The sequence below is a fragment of the Pollicipes pollicipes genome, unplaced genomic scaffold, assembly GCF_011947565.3.
Source record: "Pollicipes pollicipes isolate AB1234 unplaced genomic scaffold, Ppol_2.1 Scaffold_4881;HRSCAF=5763_pilon_pilon_pilon, whole genome shotgun sequence".
NCBI lineage: Eukaryota > Metazoa > Arthropoda > Thecostraca > Pollicipedomorpha > Pollicipedidae > Pollicipes > Pollicipes pollicipes.
The window spans coordinates 53,853,210-53,872,210 of NW_023596576.1; the positions used below are offsets into that span (position 1 = coordinate 53,853,210).

The 19,001-nt window shown below is 49.3% G+C and overlaps 1 protein-coding gene across 1 annotated transcript; it reads left to right on the forward strand.

The window, feature by feature from the left end:
• The first annotated feature begins 13,027 nt into the window (after positions 1 to 13,027).
• Positions 13,028 to 16,045, forward strand: LOC119101001 (trichohyalin). The gene is made up of 3 exons (XM_037224236.1): positions 13,028 to 15,186; positions 15,418 to 15,482; positions 15,823 to 16,045. The coding sequence occupies exons 1-3, from the start codon at positions 13,054 to 13,056 to the stop codon at positions 15,914 to 15,916; spliced, it is 2,292 nt and encodes a 763-aa protein (XP_037080131.1). The 5' UTR covers positions 13,028 to 13,053; the 3' UTR covers positions 15,917 to 16,045.
• Positions 16,046 to 19,001: the final 2,956 nt, after the last annotated feature.

Consider the following 19,001-nt stretch of genomic DNA (forward strand, 5'->3'; position numbering starts at 1 on the left):
TCTAGCCAGAAATGTTTCACAGATATTTACAAATTTGCTTTTAAAGTGGCACAATTGTATAAAATTACGGTTAACTGGCAATGAAAAGATTATGGTTTTATGAACAGGTGTGATGCCAGATCCCTTGCTATCGAAATTTTTCAAAACTTAGCGCAACCATTCGTTGGCATCCCTGACGCGGGCGGGACAAAACAAGCCCTTATGCCCTTGAAGCGTCATTGTTTAAAGATACGCGGACCTGACAGAGCTTATTTGCAGTACTTACAGAGCTTGCATGGACGATCCAAGATTAATGATCCTTGACATAAATGATCATCAAAGCCCGCCTTGCTCCACACAGCACCGATGAAAACAATAATAGATCAGTTGGCATCCAACAGCGTCGATCGATGTACATTACTGATTGCTAGGTCTAATATTTTCCTAGAATTTGGGCGAGCTCCAGGCATGGGCTGAAGAAATGTCCATTAAGGGTCTCGTTCAATAAGGAACATTTATTCTCACTTGTTGGATGCATGTGCTTTATCTATTACATGCTAATAGAATTGCACGAATACAATGGTCTCTTTGTCAGTGTTTCGTTTTTACTAAAACTTTATAGAAACGTTTTAGCAATAAAAAAAAACCCAGAGCATTAATTCATCGTGAAAGTGGCAATCATGTAGAAGAGTAAAGTCTGCGACATCTTTGTGTAGAATTGGTCGTATTTTACGGAGAAACAAAAACGTTCGTAACAAACTGTGAATGGCTGCAACTGTGAAACAATGTTATTATTGTGTTTTGCAGTCAACTTCAAGATGTGTATCCAATCCCTTATACAGACTTTTCCACGCATTACATATCTTAAAACGCTCTGAATAAAGTTAAACGATATCAACGAAAAGTCAGGTGTCTGCGTGGAGGGATTTGCATGTAGAGCTCGCGGTCGGTGTACGTCACACGAGGTTGGCTCGACGGTGTTGCCCAAAAGGAGAGCATCATCTTATCACTAAATATCTCGCTTAGCTGCAAGGACAGCTTCCAGCATTGCACGACAGCCCATGTGTACAGTAAACATCAAGGTCGGTCCAACATTGATCGGTTGGCCTCTCCGCGGAGGGAGCGGACGATCGTCTGGTCATGCCGCGGACGGAGCGGACGATCGGTTGGTCGCTCCGCGGACGGAGCGGACGATCGGTTGGTCGTGCCGCGGACGGAGGGGACGATCGGTTGGTCGCTCTGCGGACGGAGCAGACGATCGATTGGTTGTGCCGCGGACGGAGAGGACGATCGGTTGGTCGCTCCGCGGACGGAGCGGACGATCGGTTGGTCGTGCCGCGGATGGAGCGGACGATCGTGGCAACTTGAAAAGTGCCCAATAACCCTACGAAATGCAGGAAGCACTTCAGGTGTTACTCCTTCGAAACGTCTAAGTAAACATAGGTAAACTACAGCCGTTGAGAAAAATTGATGCATACTACACAAACTTTGGAGGTTAGTCACTCTTCCTTACCTTTATCTGTACTTATCAGTTTCTCCCAGTTGTCAAAGAGGAAAGAACTTGCCCTTTCTGCGGTTGACTTGGGAGCGCCCGAAAGGCATTTGAGGTATGTTATGAAATGATAGATTAGGAAAACTTGTCGAGGTCATTTATGATGGCATATATAAAACGGGTCAATACATCTGAATCCATTCAGTGATGTCCGCGTTATTGTACTGAGAACGAAAACATACGCTTAACACTCAACAGCCTCCCGCACGTGGTGCAGTAAGGTATGAACGCAACGTATTGATAAAAACATACGATACATAGTGTAATTAATGTATACAGTTATCCAGCACTTTCACTATACCTTTGCGCACACATATATGCCACAACGCACCACCAACCTACAACAAATGTCACTGCCTGTAAAAAAAAAACATCAACAGAAATTAAGCGCATTTCTGAGCGCCTCCAGATCAACAATCTACATCGCCTTGAGTCCCAGAACAACACCGATCACTGCATGCAATTTGGGAACAGGAATCGGTGGCTTCCGTCAGTGCTCAGCCGATAACGCATCCACGTGCGAACGATGTCAGCGCAGCGGGAGATCCAACTGCAAACTGAGGACACCAGGTACCTATCATGCGGGCGACTGTTGACGTTGTGGCGCTCCCGTTGGCCGCTACCCAGAAATATGGCAATTATATCCACGCACAGACGACCCCGTGACTCAGGAGCGCGTACATGGACTGGCACCCTGTTTAGCACCAGATGACCTGCCACGTAATGGTATGGCGCGTCATGAAAATGTCTTACATCACTATGCGACAAACACGCATTGGTTTAGCTTCTACCGGGAGAACAGGCAAACGAAGGGCATGGGGGCAACGACCAAATTGTTGGAGAACAAGGTGACGAATGCCAGCCCGCGTCACGCGGAGGGGCCACGGAGTAGAGGATGAATGGACACCAAGTTCGGGCTGGCGGGGCGGGGGGAGGGGGGGAGGACTCTGTGAGCCGGTGATAACACGCCACACTGGCCGCGGCCGGAGTAGTGTGTGGTGAAGCTCTGCTCCGCTGCCTGTCGCTCTAGATAGAACAGTATTTATGGGTGGCACGCAGCGAATGCGCCGCGGCTGGCTGCAGACGATAAACAGCGTCGTTCACGGCGACGAGACAAACATGACGCGACCGAGGCGCGGTTACTGCTCCGGCACTGTGGTGCGTGAAAAACTGCGTAGTCGAATCAGTGCAATGCCTTGAGTTGTAGCCCAACCACACGTGATTTCCATGTTCACCACCGCAAGGGGCTTGGGAATGAAGCGCGCCAATATGTTTCAAATTATCTCGGAAAACGATAGTTTGTTAACTATACAATCATAAATTGGGAGTAGTTTCATAAAATACGACCTTTACACCTTATTTACCAGCCACTCTAAACATTTGAAGGCTATACACGAATTAAGATTCCAACATGTATTGTCGATTCATTTTGATACACGCAATTAGTGTTTCAGCAGCTGCAAAGGTTACTTCTCCCCATACGTTCCCATAAGTGTAGCTATGAGAGGAGGGCACATTAGCCCATATCTTTTTATTTTGGCACCGTAAATAGCTCCTGATAGAGAGTGAGAAATTATTGTGATCAGTTCTCGCGGAGCTAAAGCCCACCCCGCCCAATGCCCCCCCCCCCCCCCCAGCCCGAGCCCTCCCTACAAAATCATGCTTGCATTTCTGCCTCGTTTTAGAACTTGTCTGAATAAGACAAACCAGATTCACTTTTTGGATCTGGATCTGGATTCAAACCAGATTTGCAAACCGGATCGCCTTTTTCCACACCACCGTGAGCTGAAGCGGTGGCCGAATGCTGTGGCTAGACCTCTAGAAGCATTACGGCACAAATATAAAAAAACGAAACAAGAAAGGTACTACATCCCTCGCAAAAATAAATATAGGAAGAAAGAAAGTTACTATAGAAATAGGTCATAGAGTTACTAAAAAGAGGTCATAGATATAATTGATCTCATTCGTGGCATGCCATCTTTAATATGATCATCGTGACCGGATTGGCCTAACGCCAAAACTGGATATGTTTAGACAGCTTTGACCGAGAACAGCATGCCTACTTTTTTATTCTGATACTCTATCTGCGTTAGTTCGGGAGCCTGTAGGGTGACTGCCAGCTCACCCAGCCCCCCCCCCCCCCCGCGCCCCCCCCCCGCCCCTCGTGGACTGTGGTTGGAAAATGGCTACGTCGGGTGAGGGTAAAGTGTTTGGGATAGTTTAATAATAGACGTAACGAGAGCAAAGATACTACCAATTGCATTGCAATTATTTCACAGCGAACAATAATAAGCGATCGATTCTGCGCAATTTTGAACATTGGTCTTTAGCTATTTTGTCAGATGCGATGAAAGCAGACGTTATGGGAACCAATTTGCTCCCGTGCTGCAGAAACTGCTTCACATACGAAGAAGTGTAACAGTATCCTGTTTTGAGTGATCTTGACCTTTGGCATTCAGATGTGATTCTTTAGCGTGATGCAAGCAGACATTACAAGCAGCAATATGACATCGGTTTTGTTTCATTTGGTGGAAACCAATTATCGTCAGGATATCCCAATTCTGAAGCTTCATTGATCTGTGGAGGTTAAAGAAAGCGATCTGGAGAGAAAAAAATACTCGAATAATCGTCGAGAAATGGATGGGATTGACCCTTGCGGTAGAGCTTGTGGAAATGGGAACTCGCCGCTGAGTTCGAACGCGAATACAATGTAATGTACATCCTGTTCATTAAAACTAGTGTATGTAAATTTCAGTACAGCTATTTATACAGCTTTGTACCTTGTACAGTTTGTACAGTTCGCTTTCACTGCTTCAAGTATCATTCGGCTTGTGTATTTCAAGGTGGCCTGCCATAACCCTTCTTAAGTGAACCAGAATTTCGACCTGATGCCACCGGATGTCACAAAACTGGATGTCAAATAAACAAGAATGGTTTAAAAAAAATAGCGTCTGCTGGTATTCAACACTGGTCATTTCTTAACACCAAGTCAAGAAAGCCAGCTTTAACTCGTTGGCATTGGGTAACTTGTGCGGTATAATCTTTTCGTTGGTTCCTTGATTCAACTGTAAAGCGGGTAGATCTTATATCCGGTATTAAAATATAGCAAAGGGTTTGAAGCCGCACTGGATGTGGTTGAGGGCGAGGCTGAGGGCTGACATCATGACCAGAGAAGTAACAATAACCGTAGGTCTCATCACAGCCGTAGGTACATTTCAAAAAGTGGGGGAGGCAGGGTCATAGCATATTTTGCAACTTCATTGCATGCATACGTCTGGGCTGCCTTACATAGATGAGCATTGCTTTGAAAAACAATCAACCACTAAGCACAACATTATTCGTAACATGTTTCATAGGGCTCTAAACAACTCATTAAGTAGTAAAAAGGAAAGAAAGAGCATAAACAAAACAATGGGCAACAAACACAGCCCAAAACATGGGCTTTGCTGTTGGGCCACTGGCATTCTCCGCAACTTTTAGGTAGAATGTTGGAAGAAGTAAAAGGTCTAGATCGCGTGAAAGGATGGGTGGTAGGAGGAGGGAACACGCCCTATCGGAAGACAAATTGTTTACACACGCTCGGGTGGGGGCCAAATTGACCCCCCGTAGGTTTTTCCAGGATGGCTTCCGAACGGTGTGGCGTAGCCGCGCCAGATTTTGCATTGCTGTAGACAAATAAATAGCGGATTGTTTGACATAACAAATTTAGACGTACCTTGTAAGGTCACTGACCCATGGCAGGCGAAAATCAGGCCATGGTTTCAGCGAAAGCAATTTCTAGGGAATCGTCCAATCTGATACGATAACGGAGTGTTTGACGAAGCCATACAACTCTGAGATACTTTCTTAGGTACCAAAAATATTGAATGAGCAAATTGCATTGACCTAAGGTCAGGTATGAAGGTCACAACAAGGTCAAAATTAACCTGTTTTCTTACTCTAGGGCTTGCTGTATGGGACAGTTTCTGGTGCTCATTTCGAATTTATTGACAGCAGGAACCGCATTATACATCTTCCATGGACTTCTTGGAGGTCAGAATAGGTCATTGACCACAAATCACCCAGGTCAACATTTTGTTTTAGGAACATACTGTCTAGCGTAATCCTTGTCCCGTAGTCAAATGTAACACTTAAAGCAATCTTGCATGATTTTGGTCACCTTGGCCTTCAAAATGTCAAACAAGGTCACTGACCTTGATAAAGAATGCGACCTTTTGCTTAGAAACGGTTATCCAGGTTCTGGGGGCACTTTGGAGACCAACCTGGAACTTGACCTTGTTGACCTTTTTTGACCAAAAGGTCATGACTTAGGAACTTGAAAGTTTAATCTAAGTGAGTTCACGTACAGATCAACACACCCTGTAAATTTGGTGTCACCAGCTTTCTTAGTTCTCGAGATCTCAGGGGGTCAAATTGCCCCCCCCCCCCCACACCCGAGCGAAGGGTATCTAGCCGGCCACCCGGGCGCGTGTTAACGCTACCCTGCATAGCCGAGCATTTGCTTTGGAAAATTAAACACATTGTTAAAAAGTTAAAACTGCGCGTGTGCATAGCTTGGAAAAACGACAATAAGATTTAAAAGTATCTGGTGAAACCTTCCATCTCGAAGCCTAAGTGTCCGAGCGCAAACAGATGCCATTTATGCAGTTCTGGGTTTCAGGGGATTTGCACGCAAAAAAGCGTGGTTTACGAAATCAAGTATAAACTGTGTGGAAAAGACGGAAGGGACATAGTCTATGCCGGGGAGTCAATGCCCCCTATCCGCTTCAGACATAATGAACACCTGCGAGACGCGCAAAACGAAACAGGGAATACCCCCATTGGTGACCATTTTTGGCAAAACACGCTCAGGCTGAAATCGAGGGAGGTATGGAACCTATATCTCTTTTGAGCTCAAAGTCATGCACAAAGCACAGGACCACCCAGACAGGAATATAAATGAATCTATTCTTATAAAAAGTTGGCCACCAAATCTTAGCATATGTAACATAACATGGGTAAGTGATGCCTGACGTGTGATGTGCTGTGCATGTCCAATTGAAATCGCTTGCATGGATAATTGATGTGCGATGTGTGATGTCTGTTTATTTCAACTCGCTTGCATGTTTGAATGAAGTGCGATGCGTGATGCCTATTTGGTTAAATCCGTCATTATTTACACGTATACGCGTATCCTTATTCTTAGATAGACACTGTATCGTGGTGATGGCTGTCACTCCCTCTTTATGTAATCCCCTGAACGTTGGTGTCCTGAAAAAACACAGTGGATTGCTGTTTAAAAAAAACAACCCGAAAAAGCGGTGGGATAATAGGCAAGCACGATCATAGGCAGGCAATTTTGAAGTTACTTTTACTGTTGTTTCGATAAAGGCATGTTGACGAAATATCAACCCAACCATATTTTCATTCTCCTGGATTTTCTCCGAGGAAGAATACTATTACTATTGTCTTATCTGTGTAAGTAATGTTCCTTGCAAATTTATATATAATACATTGCCTTGCACTGATGAACTCAGGTCATTTTCAACGCTGTTTACCCCAAGAACACGAACTAACAACAGCGGGAGGAGATTTGGAGTCCTTGGGGAGAGAGATCTGCCTCCAAAGTAAATATATCAAAATGCGATCATAAATATTTATTACATGATAATCAGAATTTCGAGTTCGAATCAATGGCCCATTGACTGCTAGAATTTCCGTGTGTCTGGTGTTCGCCAACTACTTTTTGAGAGATAAGTTTTTGTCGAAGCATTTTGTTGTCTACGTAAAACACTCGCAAAGTTGGGACATTTACGTGCTGCTTAAAATTTTCAACCAGATAGTGTGCTAACAATAATTTTGCTAAATGTACATGAAACCCCGACACCATCTAAAAGCCTTGCTTGCACCTGACGTACTGGTGTACGTCTACTACCAAACGCCTATGACAGATCCATCTTAAACTCCATGCTGAAAAGGCTAAGCAGTCAGGCAGAAAAAACCAGGGCTATATGAAAAGACAAAACAGAACCCTTGGTTGCAGAGCAGCTCGGGGTTTACCGCTAAATATCTCCGTTTCCGCACATGGTTGGAAAAGAGACTGACATTTACCACATGACACACTTTTGCCCAGTGCGGCTTAAGGAAGATGGGTGGTGAACTAAGTAACTTGGCATGCATGTTTAAGGCAGTACAAAAGTAAGCTTAACGAAAATTAAGCCTGAAACTTGGGGGGGGGGCATTGTCATTACTGTCCCCCACCTTGAAAAGTGAGGGGCATGGCCAGCCTGTCCGTTCCTTCCCTCCCCTGTTGCTTCACCCTTAGGTGTCATGGTATATATAAAATGGGCCAAAAATCAGGAGGAAGGTTTTAACCAAGGCCATAGAAGCTACACCGTTACGTTTTACCGTTACGACTTCGTCACTACCAGTTTCTAGAATAGGAACATTTCATGACCTCGCGAAATTCTGAACAACATGTTTTTTACGTCTGCAGTCATCTCATGGGGAATAATTTTCGACTCTGGAAGATATTTACCAACGCTGCAGAGGTGACATACGAATGATGAAACGGCATGTGATGACTGCACTTGTTTATGAGGATTTCACCTGTGTGATCATCATATGTTATATCCTCGTTCACGTAGCGGTTCTGTAACGCAGGTAAACATAATCAAGAGCTGATGTTTTTTGTAATGAAACTATTCTGGGCGTCAAAAAACACGTGGCTTAAAATTTTAGGAGTTTGTGAATTTTGTTTACCCTAAAAATGCTCACTTTGAGGAAGCCGCAACGGTGAAACGTTTGTCCTGTTATTTTCTTAACATTTTAGTCTATACCACATGAAGAACAATCACAAACCTATGGCTATTGTTCCTTTTATAACCAAGCCACACCGACCCGCTTTGTATCCTGTCTGGATTTCTTTTCTTTTTAACACAGAAGTCGCTGTACTGCTCCAGCCTGACTTGCTTTTGTGTGTAATGATCGTGAAAAACATTTCTTGTTACCTTTCTTGTTAGGCAATGTTGCAAAGATACTCAAATCTGACTAACAACTTTTAGAATAAAGGCTAAAGTTCTTATTGACCAGTGGTGACTGCTGGCTCCTGAGTAGTTTCACTTAACTTTCACAGCTGGGGAGATTGTTCCGAGAATCGCATCGTGAACAGAAAGGCAAAGACAATCGACATAACCTTGGCAATGCTGCCATCTATGGCAATCAAAGACAAAGTTTTAAAATCATACCAGATTGATTCAAACTGTGGCGAGACTAGGAAATGAAGTTATTAGTATAATAAACTTACTAGCTTAACGGTGATTTTAGGAGAACTCCAGTGATCTTACCGGGCTGTTTCGTCCGGCGAGGGCTACACAAGCTTGAACGGCTAATTGTGTTGTGTGGCTAATCGTCGCACATTCCCCATAGGATGACACACTGCAATGGTAGTCCTTTGGAAACTGAAAGATGTCGATACCGTGACGTGCTCTCAACAGGATATGAAGACCATCCCCTCCCGGAATGTCGTCAGCAGCTGGGCCAAACAGACGAGACGCCCGAATGACGGCGGCTGATGGCGGCGGGTGCTCTGGGCGTGCTATCGGCGAGCGCAGCACGCCGCGGGGCGTGGGCAGCACCGGCGGCCTGCGTCACCGCTGACGCCTCCGCCGACGCAGCGACGCGCACCGCCCGCTACATAACGCGCCGACCTCGCCAGCAGCGCCAGAGATCTGAAAACAGCGCCCGACGTCGCCCGCCGCGGCCGGCAGGACATCCAGCTAGAGGCACTGATCCAGTCAGCGACGCTGCCGATTGGTCGGGCCGGTGCGCCCCCTCCAGCCACCAGGTGGGCTCAGGTCGAGCGACCGACCGGCACGTACAGAGACATTGTCAGACCTGCCAGAGACCACCGGCTTCGGCAAACGATCACCGCCGAGATTACCTCTTCAGTCTTTCTCATACGTTGTTCTCTAGTTTCGCTGCACACTTTGGAGGCTACCACCAGAATACTGGAGAACTGATTGTTCTAATGTATAGAGTGCTATATTGTTCTGCGGTATCTTTTCATTGCAAGCGGGTGACAGAACGGCCTCTGACAAGGCTTTTCCAAGAAGGCCAAGTGCTGCGACACACCCTTGCTTTAATGCTTGGCCAACGCATTTAAAATAGCTTCATTATCCATTCATGCCCGTCATGCGAAACGGCTCCTAAGTATTTGTTCCGTTCCATTTCCCAATGACCCTTTAAAGGTTCTAAGCCTAGGCAAAACGTTTTACCTATATTTATGTTACGACGGGGATGATATTGTCATTCCAAAATCCTTTTAGTTCCAAAAGGTGCAGCACAGTGAAAAAACTGTCACTTGTGTACCTTTCTAGTCAGCAAAGGACGCCACCACACCGTTGCCGAGAGTACTGCCACACTGTTGCAATCAATGTGTAATGGCATCCATCTATCCATTCATGAATATTGAAGCCAAAACTTCACATAAATATTGCCGCGTAAACGATGCACGAGTTCTATAGGTACACGCTAATCAGGAGATCCTGTCTTGCCCTACACATATTCTTCAAAGTTGCCGATATACATTTCATTTGTGATATTTTTCTCTTGCGCCGGTGAACACAGCAAAACACTTCAAATCAAGTTTATATTTGTACGAGTGTTCATAAAAACATACGACTATTAGAAAGAAACACGCATTAACCAGGACAGGAGACCTTTCTGATAACCCGTGAATATCGTGATATATTGCGAATATCAATCACCGAATATTCGTCAGTTGGCATACGTGTTCTGTTTCATAAGAAACGTGAAAGAGCATTTGAGCTGTCATGTCTTCAGCCGTCTCCAGCCAGCCGATACATGACCAAACAGGCGAACGGGCCAAATCGAACTTGTTAATACGTCGAAGCCCAATGGCGTTCAGTAGGGACATCGTAGCTCTTAAGTAGGCGTGGCCCTGCAATGTTGAGCTGACCCCCGAATGTTCAGTTGCCTCCTCACAATGCTAGGCCCGCCCTCACCATGTGGATCCTGGCCCCCAATACCCTCTCAGTTCCGTGGAATATAGATAGTTTGAAAGATTGCCCTTAAATTTGGTTGAAAAGCAAACCGCTTAAAATCAAATTTATATTTGTATAAGTGCTCTGCCTAAGTAGGTCACTGACGTAAAATGGCCCAGGTCAACATTTTGTTCTAGGAACATACCGCCTGTCATAACCTCTGTCGCTTGTTCGAATGACAAAATGGGAGCAATCTCGTAGATGTGTGGTCATCTTGACATTGAAAACATTAAAAAGGGTAACTGACCTAGCTGACCTTTCCCTTAAGACACTCAAGTTTGATATTGTTGGTCCTTATTTGATCCCAAGGTCATGACCTAGGAAACTTAATTCTCAAAACAAGTGGGTCCACGTACAAGCTAATGCGTCCTGTGAATTTTGGTGTCTCCGGCTATGTAATTTTTGAGATCTCCGCAGGGGGCAAATTGGCACCCACCCGAGGGAAGGACACCGAACTAGTCACTCAGGGGCGTGTTAGTTTGCATGACCCTGTCCTGCCCCTCCTTAGGAAAAGGGCGTCAGGGCCCAGACCGGCGCGGAATCGACTGTTCGCATTGGCGGTCTCAGTGAGCTGACTGACATAAGGGCTCTCACTGTCTCAGGGTACCCTCAGTCGGTGCAAGAGGCCCTCCGACTGACACCTGAGGGTACGGCCTTCTGACTGAAGTTCTTTCATATGCCCCCCCCCCCCCTCCCTCCCCGGCCTGCCCATAGGACTCTCAGATCGAAGAACCGTTGATCGTCGGCTCTGGGGGCTTAATGACCTCAGACTGGTCACGTGCCCCGGTCAGACCGGTGCTAGCGCCACTGCTTTTTCGTAAAAACAAATAGTTTTGGTCAATTCGTGGCACCACCTGAAATTTGACATCACTTAAATTTAAAGAATTTTGAGCCATTTGTGGTGTTTCGCTGGTGTTGGGTGTCCCTCGACCGGGTGACACATCGCCCCAGGGACCAAACTAAGATTTTGTGAAATGACATGTCACGGATCTTGTGGTGCCCCTAGAATTCGGTACCTCTCGAAAGGAGAATTTGGGACCCTTTGGAGCGGCCCTGGAGCTGCAGTACAGTGTCTCTGGTGTTCGCAAGCCTTGTAAACACGGGTGGGTATGTATGTGTTTTTTTAATATGCTAACATAACAACACTGAAAGAAAGGTCCACACACGATGTCCTCACTTCCGCCACGATGTCTCTTGCGCGACATACGTGAAAACGCAATGCATGGGGCCGAAATGATGACTACGGAACTAAGTGGACGAAATCCGTGAAAGATGGCGTCTGGGAAATAGGATACATAAGGTTCATCGGTTGGCCTCCCCCCCCCCCTTCTCAAGGAAAACGTCAAAGGTCCTCCCCTGATGATTCTATGTGAAAAGTGACTAAAAAGATTATGAACCTTCAACTTTAACCTCCTTTGCCTGTAAACGCCTTTAGCTTAAAGGGCATATTTCACATTTTGAGATACGGAAACAAACATCAGATAAGATGAATTAAGCTCACCTACAACCATTGGTGTGCTTTTTTAGTAGAAAATACTACTTTAGACGACACAATTATCTGTTTAGTAAATATGCTCCTCACTGCGTCGTTGTTTGATAGGGTCATCGTACCTTGCACATCATGGATTGAGAGCCAATTGACGGCCGATATATCTGGAAATCGGCTCACGAACGCCAGATATGACCGCATCGATCATTATATTTTTGCTTGGCCAAACGGCAGGATTTGAATGACGTTGTTGTGAGGTTACGAGTGTCAAGGTGACCTTTACGTGCTTTCCCCGATATAACTTTGCCCAATTTTGCAAGCGTGTAGCTCAGAAACTAAAGGACTGATATCTTAAGAAAGGAAGAATTGTGAACCGCACCGTATTTTTTTCAAGATGGATCTTCCAGTTTAAAACCCCATACAAAATGAGAACAGTCCGTTGAAAAAGGCCACGAATGGCAAGCGATTGACAACTAGTTTGTAAAAAAAAAACACTATTTGCTCCTGGCCGCTGTTCTACCCACAAGTTCGCATTGCGCTTTCCCACTGAAAGCAACATTACAATAACAAATGTATGACGGCCTTGCAGGATGCTTTGGAGCACTTGTCTCCTCTGGGCGCTTTTCATCGCCGCCTTTGACGCGGGCGTCGGGCACGCGCCAGTGCCGCACATCCAGCCCACAGAAGATGCACTGCCATCTCTGGAGGTCATCAAGCAACCAACCGAAAAGCCCGTTACATCAGAAAGCCACACCGCCGACCACCCACAGACTGTCGACCCACAAGACCGTAGCGGCCGCCAGCCACACGAAGGTGTCAATCAACACAGTCCCTCGAAACACAATGAAAAACAACTAAACGCCCGGCGAGTGGGCAACAAGCGGTCCGGGGAGCGACGGCTGGAAGCCAGAAAAGCTGACAACAGGCGGTCTGAAGAGCGGCGGATGGAGGCCCGGCGTGTCGACAACAAGCGGTCTGAAGAGCGACGGATGGAGGCCCGGCGTGTCGACAACAGGCGTTCTCAGGAGCGACGGATGGAGACCCGGCGTGTCGACACCAAGCGGTCTGAAGAGCGACGGATGGAAGCTCGACGTGTCGACAACAGGCGGTCTAAAGAGCGACGGACGGAGGCCCGGCGTGTCGACGACAGGCGGTCTGAAGAGCGACGGATGGAGGCCCGGCGTGTCGACAACAGGCGGTCTGAAGAGCGACGGATGGAGGCTCGGCGCGTCGACAACAGGCGGTCTGAAGGGCGACGGCCGGAGGCCCGGCGTGTCGACAACAGGCGGTCTGAAGAGCGGCGGATGGAGGCCCGGCGTGTCGACAACAGACGGTCTGAAGAGCGACGGCCGGAGGCCCGGCGTGTCGACAACAGGCGGTCTGAAGAGCGGCGGATGGAGGCCCAGCGTGTCGACAACAGACGGTCTGAAGAGCGACGGATGGAGGCCCGGCGTGTCGACAACAGGCGTTCTCAGGAGCGACGGATGGAGGCCCGGCGTGTCGACAACAGGCGGTCTGAAGAGCGACGGATGGAGGCTCAACGTGTCGACAACAGGCGGTCTAAAGAGCGACGGACGGAGGCCCGGCGTGTCGACGACAGGCGGTCTGAAGAGCGACGGATGGAGGCCCGGCGTGCCGACAACAGGCGGTCTGAAGAGCGACGGATGGAGGCCCGGCGTGTCGAGAACAGGCGGTCTGAAGAACGACGGATGGAGGCCCGGCGTGTCGACAACAGGCGGTCTGAAGAGCGACGGATGGAGGCTCGACGTGTCGACAACAGGCGGTCTGAAGGGCGACGGCCGGAGGCCCAGCCTGTCTACAGCAAGCTGTCTGAGGAGCGACAGATGGAGACATGGCGGGCTGATAGCAGGCTGTCTGAAGAGCGACGGCTGGAAGCCCGGCGAGTGGGGAACAGACGTCTTGAGGAGAGGCGATTGGAGACCCGGCGTGTTGACAACGGGCGGTCTCAGGGGCGACAGCTGGAGGCCCGGCGTGTTGGCGACAGGCGGTCTGAGGAGCGAAGGCTGGAGGCCCGGCGAACCGAAAACAGGAGGTCTCAAGAGCGACGGGTGGAGGCCCGGCGAACTGACAACAGGAGGTCTGAAGAACGACGAGTGGAGGCCCGGCGTGTCAACAATAGGCGGTCTGAGGAGCGACGTTTCGAGGCCCGGCGTGTTGACAACAGGCGGTCCGAGGAGCGACAGATGGAGGCCCGGCGAGCTGACAACAGGAGGTTTGAAGAGCGACGTCTCGAGGCCCGGCGTGTTGGCAACAGGCGGCCTGAGGGGCGACAGATGGAGGCCCGGGATGTTGACAACAGGAGGTCTGAAGAGCGACGTCTCGAGGCGCAGCGTGTTGACAACAGGCGGTCTGAAGGGCGACAGATGGAGGCCCGGCGTGTTGACAACAGAAGGTCTGAGGAGCGACGTCTCGAGGCCCGACGTGTTGGCAACAGGCGGTCTGAAGAGCGACGGCTGGAGGCCCGGCGTGTTGACAACAGGCGGTCTGAAGGGCGACAGATGGAGGCCCGGCGTGTTGACAACAGAAGGTCTGAGGAGCGACGTCTCGAGGCCCGACGTGTTGGCAACAGGCGGTCTGAAGAGCGACGGCTGGAGGCCCGGCGTGTTGACAACAGGCGGTCTGAGGAGCGACAGATGGAGGCCCGGCGTGTGAACAATAGGCGGTCTGAGGAGCGGCGTCTCGAGGCCCGGCGAGCTGACAACAGGAGGTCTGAAGAGCGACAGATGGAGGCCCGGCGAGCTGAAAACAGGGGGTCTGAAGAGCGACGTCTCGATGCCCGGCGTGTTGGCAATAGACGGTCTGAAGAGCGACAGACGGACGCTCGACGTGTCGACAACCGCCAGTCTAAGGAGCGACGGCTGGAGGCCCGGCGAGGTGACAACAGGCGTTCTGAACTGCGACGAGTGGAAGCCAGACAAGCCAGCAACAGGCGTTCCACGGAGCATCGATGGGAGGACTGGCAGCAAGGCAGCAGTGAACACCGTCTAGAACTGAAAGGCCTAAAAACCGACAACCTTGTTAACATGGAGACAACGCTCCCGAGGCATGCTGCTGATGCCGAGCTCTTTGCTCCCTTTTCTTTGAATGCCGAAGAGACCACGGTGAGCAAGCTACTAATAAATTTAGAAGCGTTTGTGGTTTAAGACAACGAATGAACATCATGTTCAAGCATATAAGTGTCCCCTGTCTTGCCTCTTTGGGAGTAGTTGTTCATTTCAATATGCTTCAGGGGACGACTCGTAGTCACTACCGCATACTGGTCATCATGTTGATGTTTGATTATTTCTGGTTGCGACATGAAGTAATGTTTAGTAATAATCAATCCCCCACAGAAATCGATTCGCGTCAAGAAGCCGTCTCTGAAACCGAAGTACAGCAACGTTCCGTTTTATTCAAAGTAAGTAACGTCGCACTTGTTACCAGCATAGACGCACCAGACTTTCTGTCTACAACGTTACATTTATGTTAATGATATTCATTGTGACGATGCAAAAGCAAAGCTGTCCACATTTCTCAAGGCGTGAACAGCCAGCATGGTGCCTGACGCTGGCGGCGCAAGGCGTGCAGGCGTGCTCGATGTCACGTGCGCCTGCACTGACCCCGTTCCGCTGCTCTGATAGTGCTTGTCAGGGTGCTGGCTGCGGTCAACCTGCCACCGAGATAAGGTCGGCCCAGTGGTGCCTGCTCTGATGGAGGTGTCGGACCTGACCTGACCCGGGCCGGGTTCTGTGTTGCAGACCGATGGGCGGTGCGTCCCTGGGCACCTCTTTCTGGACCGGAGTTGTCGGCCTGGCGCTCTGGACACTGCGTCCGCAGACCAAGGTCCTCTAGATCGACCCGTACCTCGCATTGTTATTCGTCACTTGGTTACGGTGCTCTCAGGCTGCCCTTTAGACCGCTTCGAGAGCGCTGTTGTTAATAAGTTGCGCATCGTTATGAAATTTAGCTGTGAAATATATTATGCACCTCATAAAACGCGTTTTGAACCAGTGAGTAGTGGTTGCAGCAAACCGGCGAAGCAACACATCAATAAAAGTTGTTGGTCGTTAACTTAGCACCGGCAGCCCTCAAACGCTATGACTTCAGCACAACGGCGCAAACGCTGTGAGAACAGCTTTCATCCACCAGCCTCAACCATGTCCATGCTGGTCACGAGCCCTTGCTTTATTTCTATGCCGGTCAAATACTGAAACTTTTAGAGAATATTGGCATTTTATCTATGTTGTAGGCAGCCTAAAGTTGTTGCGTGGAACATTATTTTCGCCATTGTTCTCACCTCAATAATGACGGCGATCAGCACCTCATATCATATTTCACACGGTCTGCACAGAAGTCTGTCCAAGTCTGGCTCAAAATCCGGCCAAAAGCCTGTGGGTTCTTGCCAGGTCTGATGTGACGGTTTGGCGGGTGGAAAAGTTGCGTCTTTGTTAGAGTTTTCTTAAAGTCCACCCCTTAGCTATGATACCGATACTTGATCGATGCCACCAGCGCTCAAAATCAGTCATACAATTGGTAACGAATGCGACTAGTTGTTCCACATGTTCCCAATTCTTACATAGAGACAGGATGCCGTTATTTAAGAAGCCTCCAGTTCCAATTCCCGAGCCGCAAAAAGCAGCCTGAAATACGTGACATGGGAGTCGGGGACTGTGTTACTCATGGTGTTATTCAACTTACAAATATTTGTTATCTAAGCACATGTCTTTATTTCTCTTATCCCGGCCGACTTCATTCCCATTGGCTAGGCCAAGATGAAACATGCCACTTTTTGGACTTTTCACTTATTGGTAGATCAGACGCATGATTTTATCAGCGATACCATTTGGAAAGAGGTATGACATGGTCTATAATAAAGTTTTGAATCAAATCTCGACCGGTTCGCTTCTTGGCAAATCCCTTTTGCCGCCCGCTGTGCGAACCACAAACGCTAATTTGTCCTGACGTCCTTCATACCAGCAGCTGCTCCGTTCGGGACTGATTCTGAAGAAATTCTTTTCTGGTGAGGGAGGGGAGGGGGGGGAGGGGTGTCAACTTGGCCTGCCTCTCGCGGGCGTACTAGCATTCATGGTCATATCCGAGGGATGCGAAAGGGGGCAAACGGAAGCCGAAATTTTCGCAACATTCCTTACAGTAATGCATACAAGAAAATCAAATATCGGTGAAACAAGCGGACAGACCGAATGAGTACAATAAATCTACTTCCCTGCACAAGACAGAGCCCAGAGGCGAACTGGCAGGTGCATGAGTTTTCCAATTTAAGGTACCTTAACCCTCGCCCTGGTATGCCGTTTTTCACAACGCCGACTGATAGGGGGGAGGGTCGATATAACCACCTCCCATCCCGTTTCCAACAAAATAAGTATAGATCTTGGCGTATAACATCACCGTATTGTTCGTCAAGAGATCTCATGGTTGGTAACAATTTCTATGCTACTAGCTCAACGAATGGCCGCACTGCGCCAGGTCAAGGATCAAATTATCTCGAAATGGAGGTTTTTCGTACTTACACGTTCACCTCAACAAGACCATGCCTTAAAGCGACACACAATCTAACCAGCCGTGCCAGTACAAATTGCAGAACAACAATATATCGGTACATTCGATTCAACCACATATTCATCATGCATGCCTCGTTTGATGTTACGACGCCGGCCAGTGTTGGGATGCAATGTATCTGCATAATTTCCCTTCATACAGGGAAAGTGATGCAGGGATTTGGTAGCCCGTTGTTTTGTTTATTTGGTGTGGCAGCACAGAAATACAGTTGCCGTCAAGACTCCGAGTCGTGCGCGTATGGGGTTTGAAACACAAAGCATCGATCGTATTTGTCGATAGCGGGTCAAACCCGAGACACTCACCCGCGCGGACATAACATGGCGCGGTCGGTAGGACACGATCCTGCGGTGGAAAACTCCATTACGGCGGCACAGCATCCGCTGGGCCCCGAGCCAGCAGCAGCGCACGTGGCGGCGGCGGCGGCGGCGGCGGCGCCGCAGGCGCCGCCAGCGGTTTTACAGCCCATGCAGGCCGCCGCGGAGGAGCACAAGACGTCCACAGTTGATGTGCTGACACAGCTGGTCACGCAGCAACAGCAGATGACCGAGCTAATGACGCGAGTCATGTCACCGGGGATAGCCGCCGCGCAGCCAGCGAGCCAGGTGACTCAACGCGCCACAAATGCCAGCCAGCGGTGGTCCGCCGCGCCGGCGATCGACTGTTTCTGCGCCGCGGCTGCCGTCCTCTGCATCCTGCGGGACTTTGATGCATGGCGCTACCGGTTCCAGGAGTTCCGCGTCTCCGAGCGCCTGTCGGAGCTGCTGCCCACCGAGCAGCGGGCTACGCTGCTGACATCACTGGACGACGAGTGACTGAGAGTCGTGCGTTTTAGTCTGCCCATATCCACGAGCGAAGAGGACATCGATGTGACTATCACCGCAATGCTCGCCATCTGCGGCGGCAACGAAATCTTGTGCTGGACCGCCGAGATTTTGATATTCCGGTACAGGAGCGCGGAGAGGCGGTGAACGAATATTTGTGCGCCCTCCGTGAGATCGCTGCATTTTGTGATTTGTGCCCAGCCTGCCACAACGATCATCTGCGCGACCGGCTGGTAGTTGGCACGAACGACGAGGAGGCTCGCCGCCGCATGCTGGAGGTGCCCGACCCGACGTTGCGCCAGGCCTTCGACATATGCCGGGCGTCGGAAAATGCAGCGAACACCAGCACGGCGATAGGCGGCTCAGCGGCGGTTTCAAAGGTCTCGAGCTACCGCCGGTCGCGCAGCCGAGCGGTCAGCCCCAGCAGCCGCAGCCCCAGCGTCTCGGGCACAGACGGCCGGGCCGGGCCGACATGTTGGAAGTGCGGTGCGCGGCCCCATACCGACGGTGCAACGTGCCCGGCGGCGTCCCGGAGATGC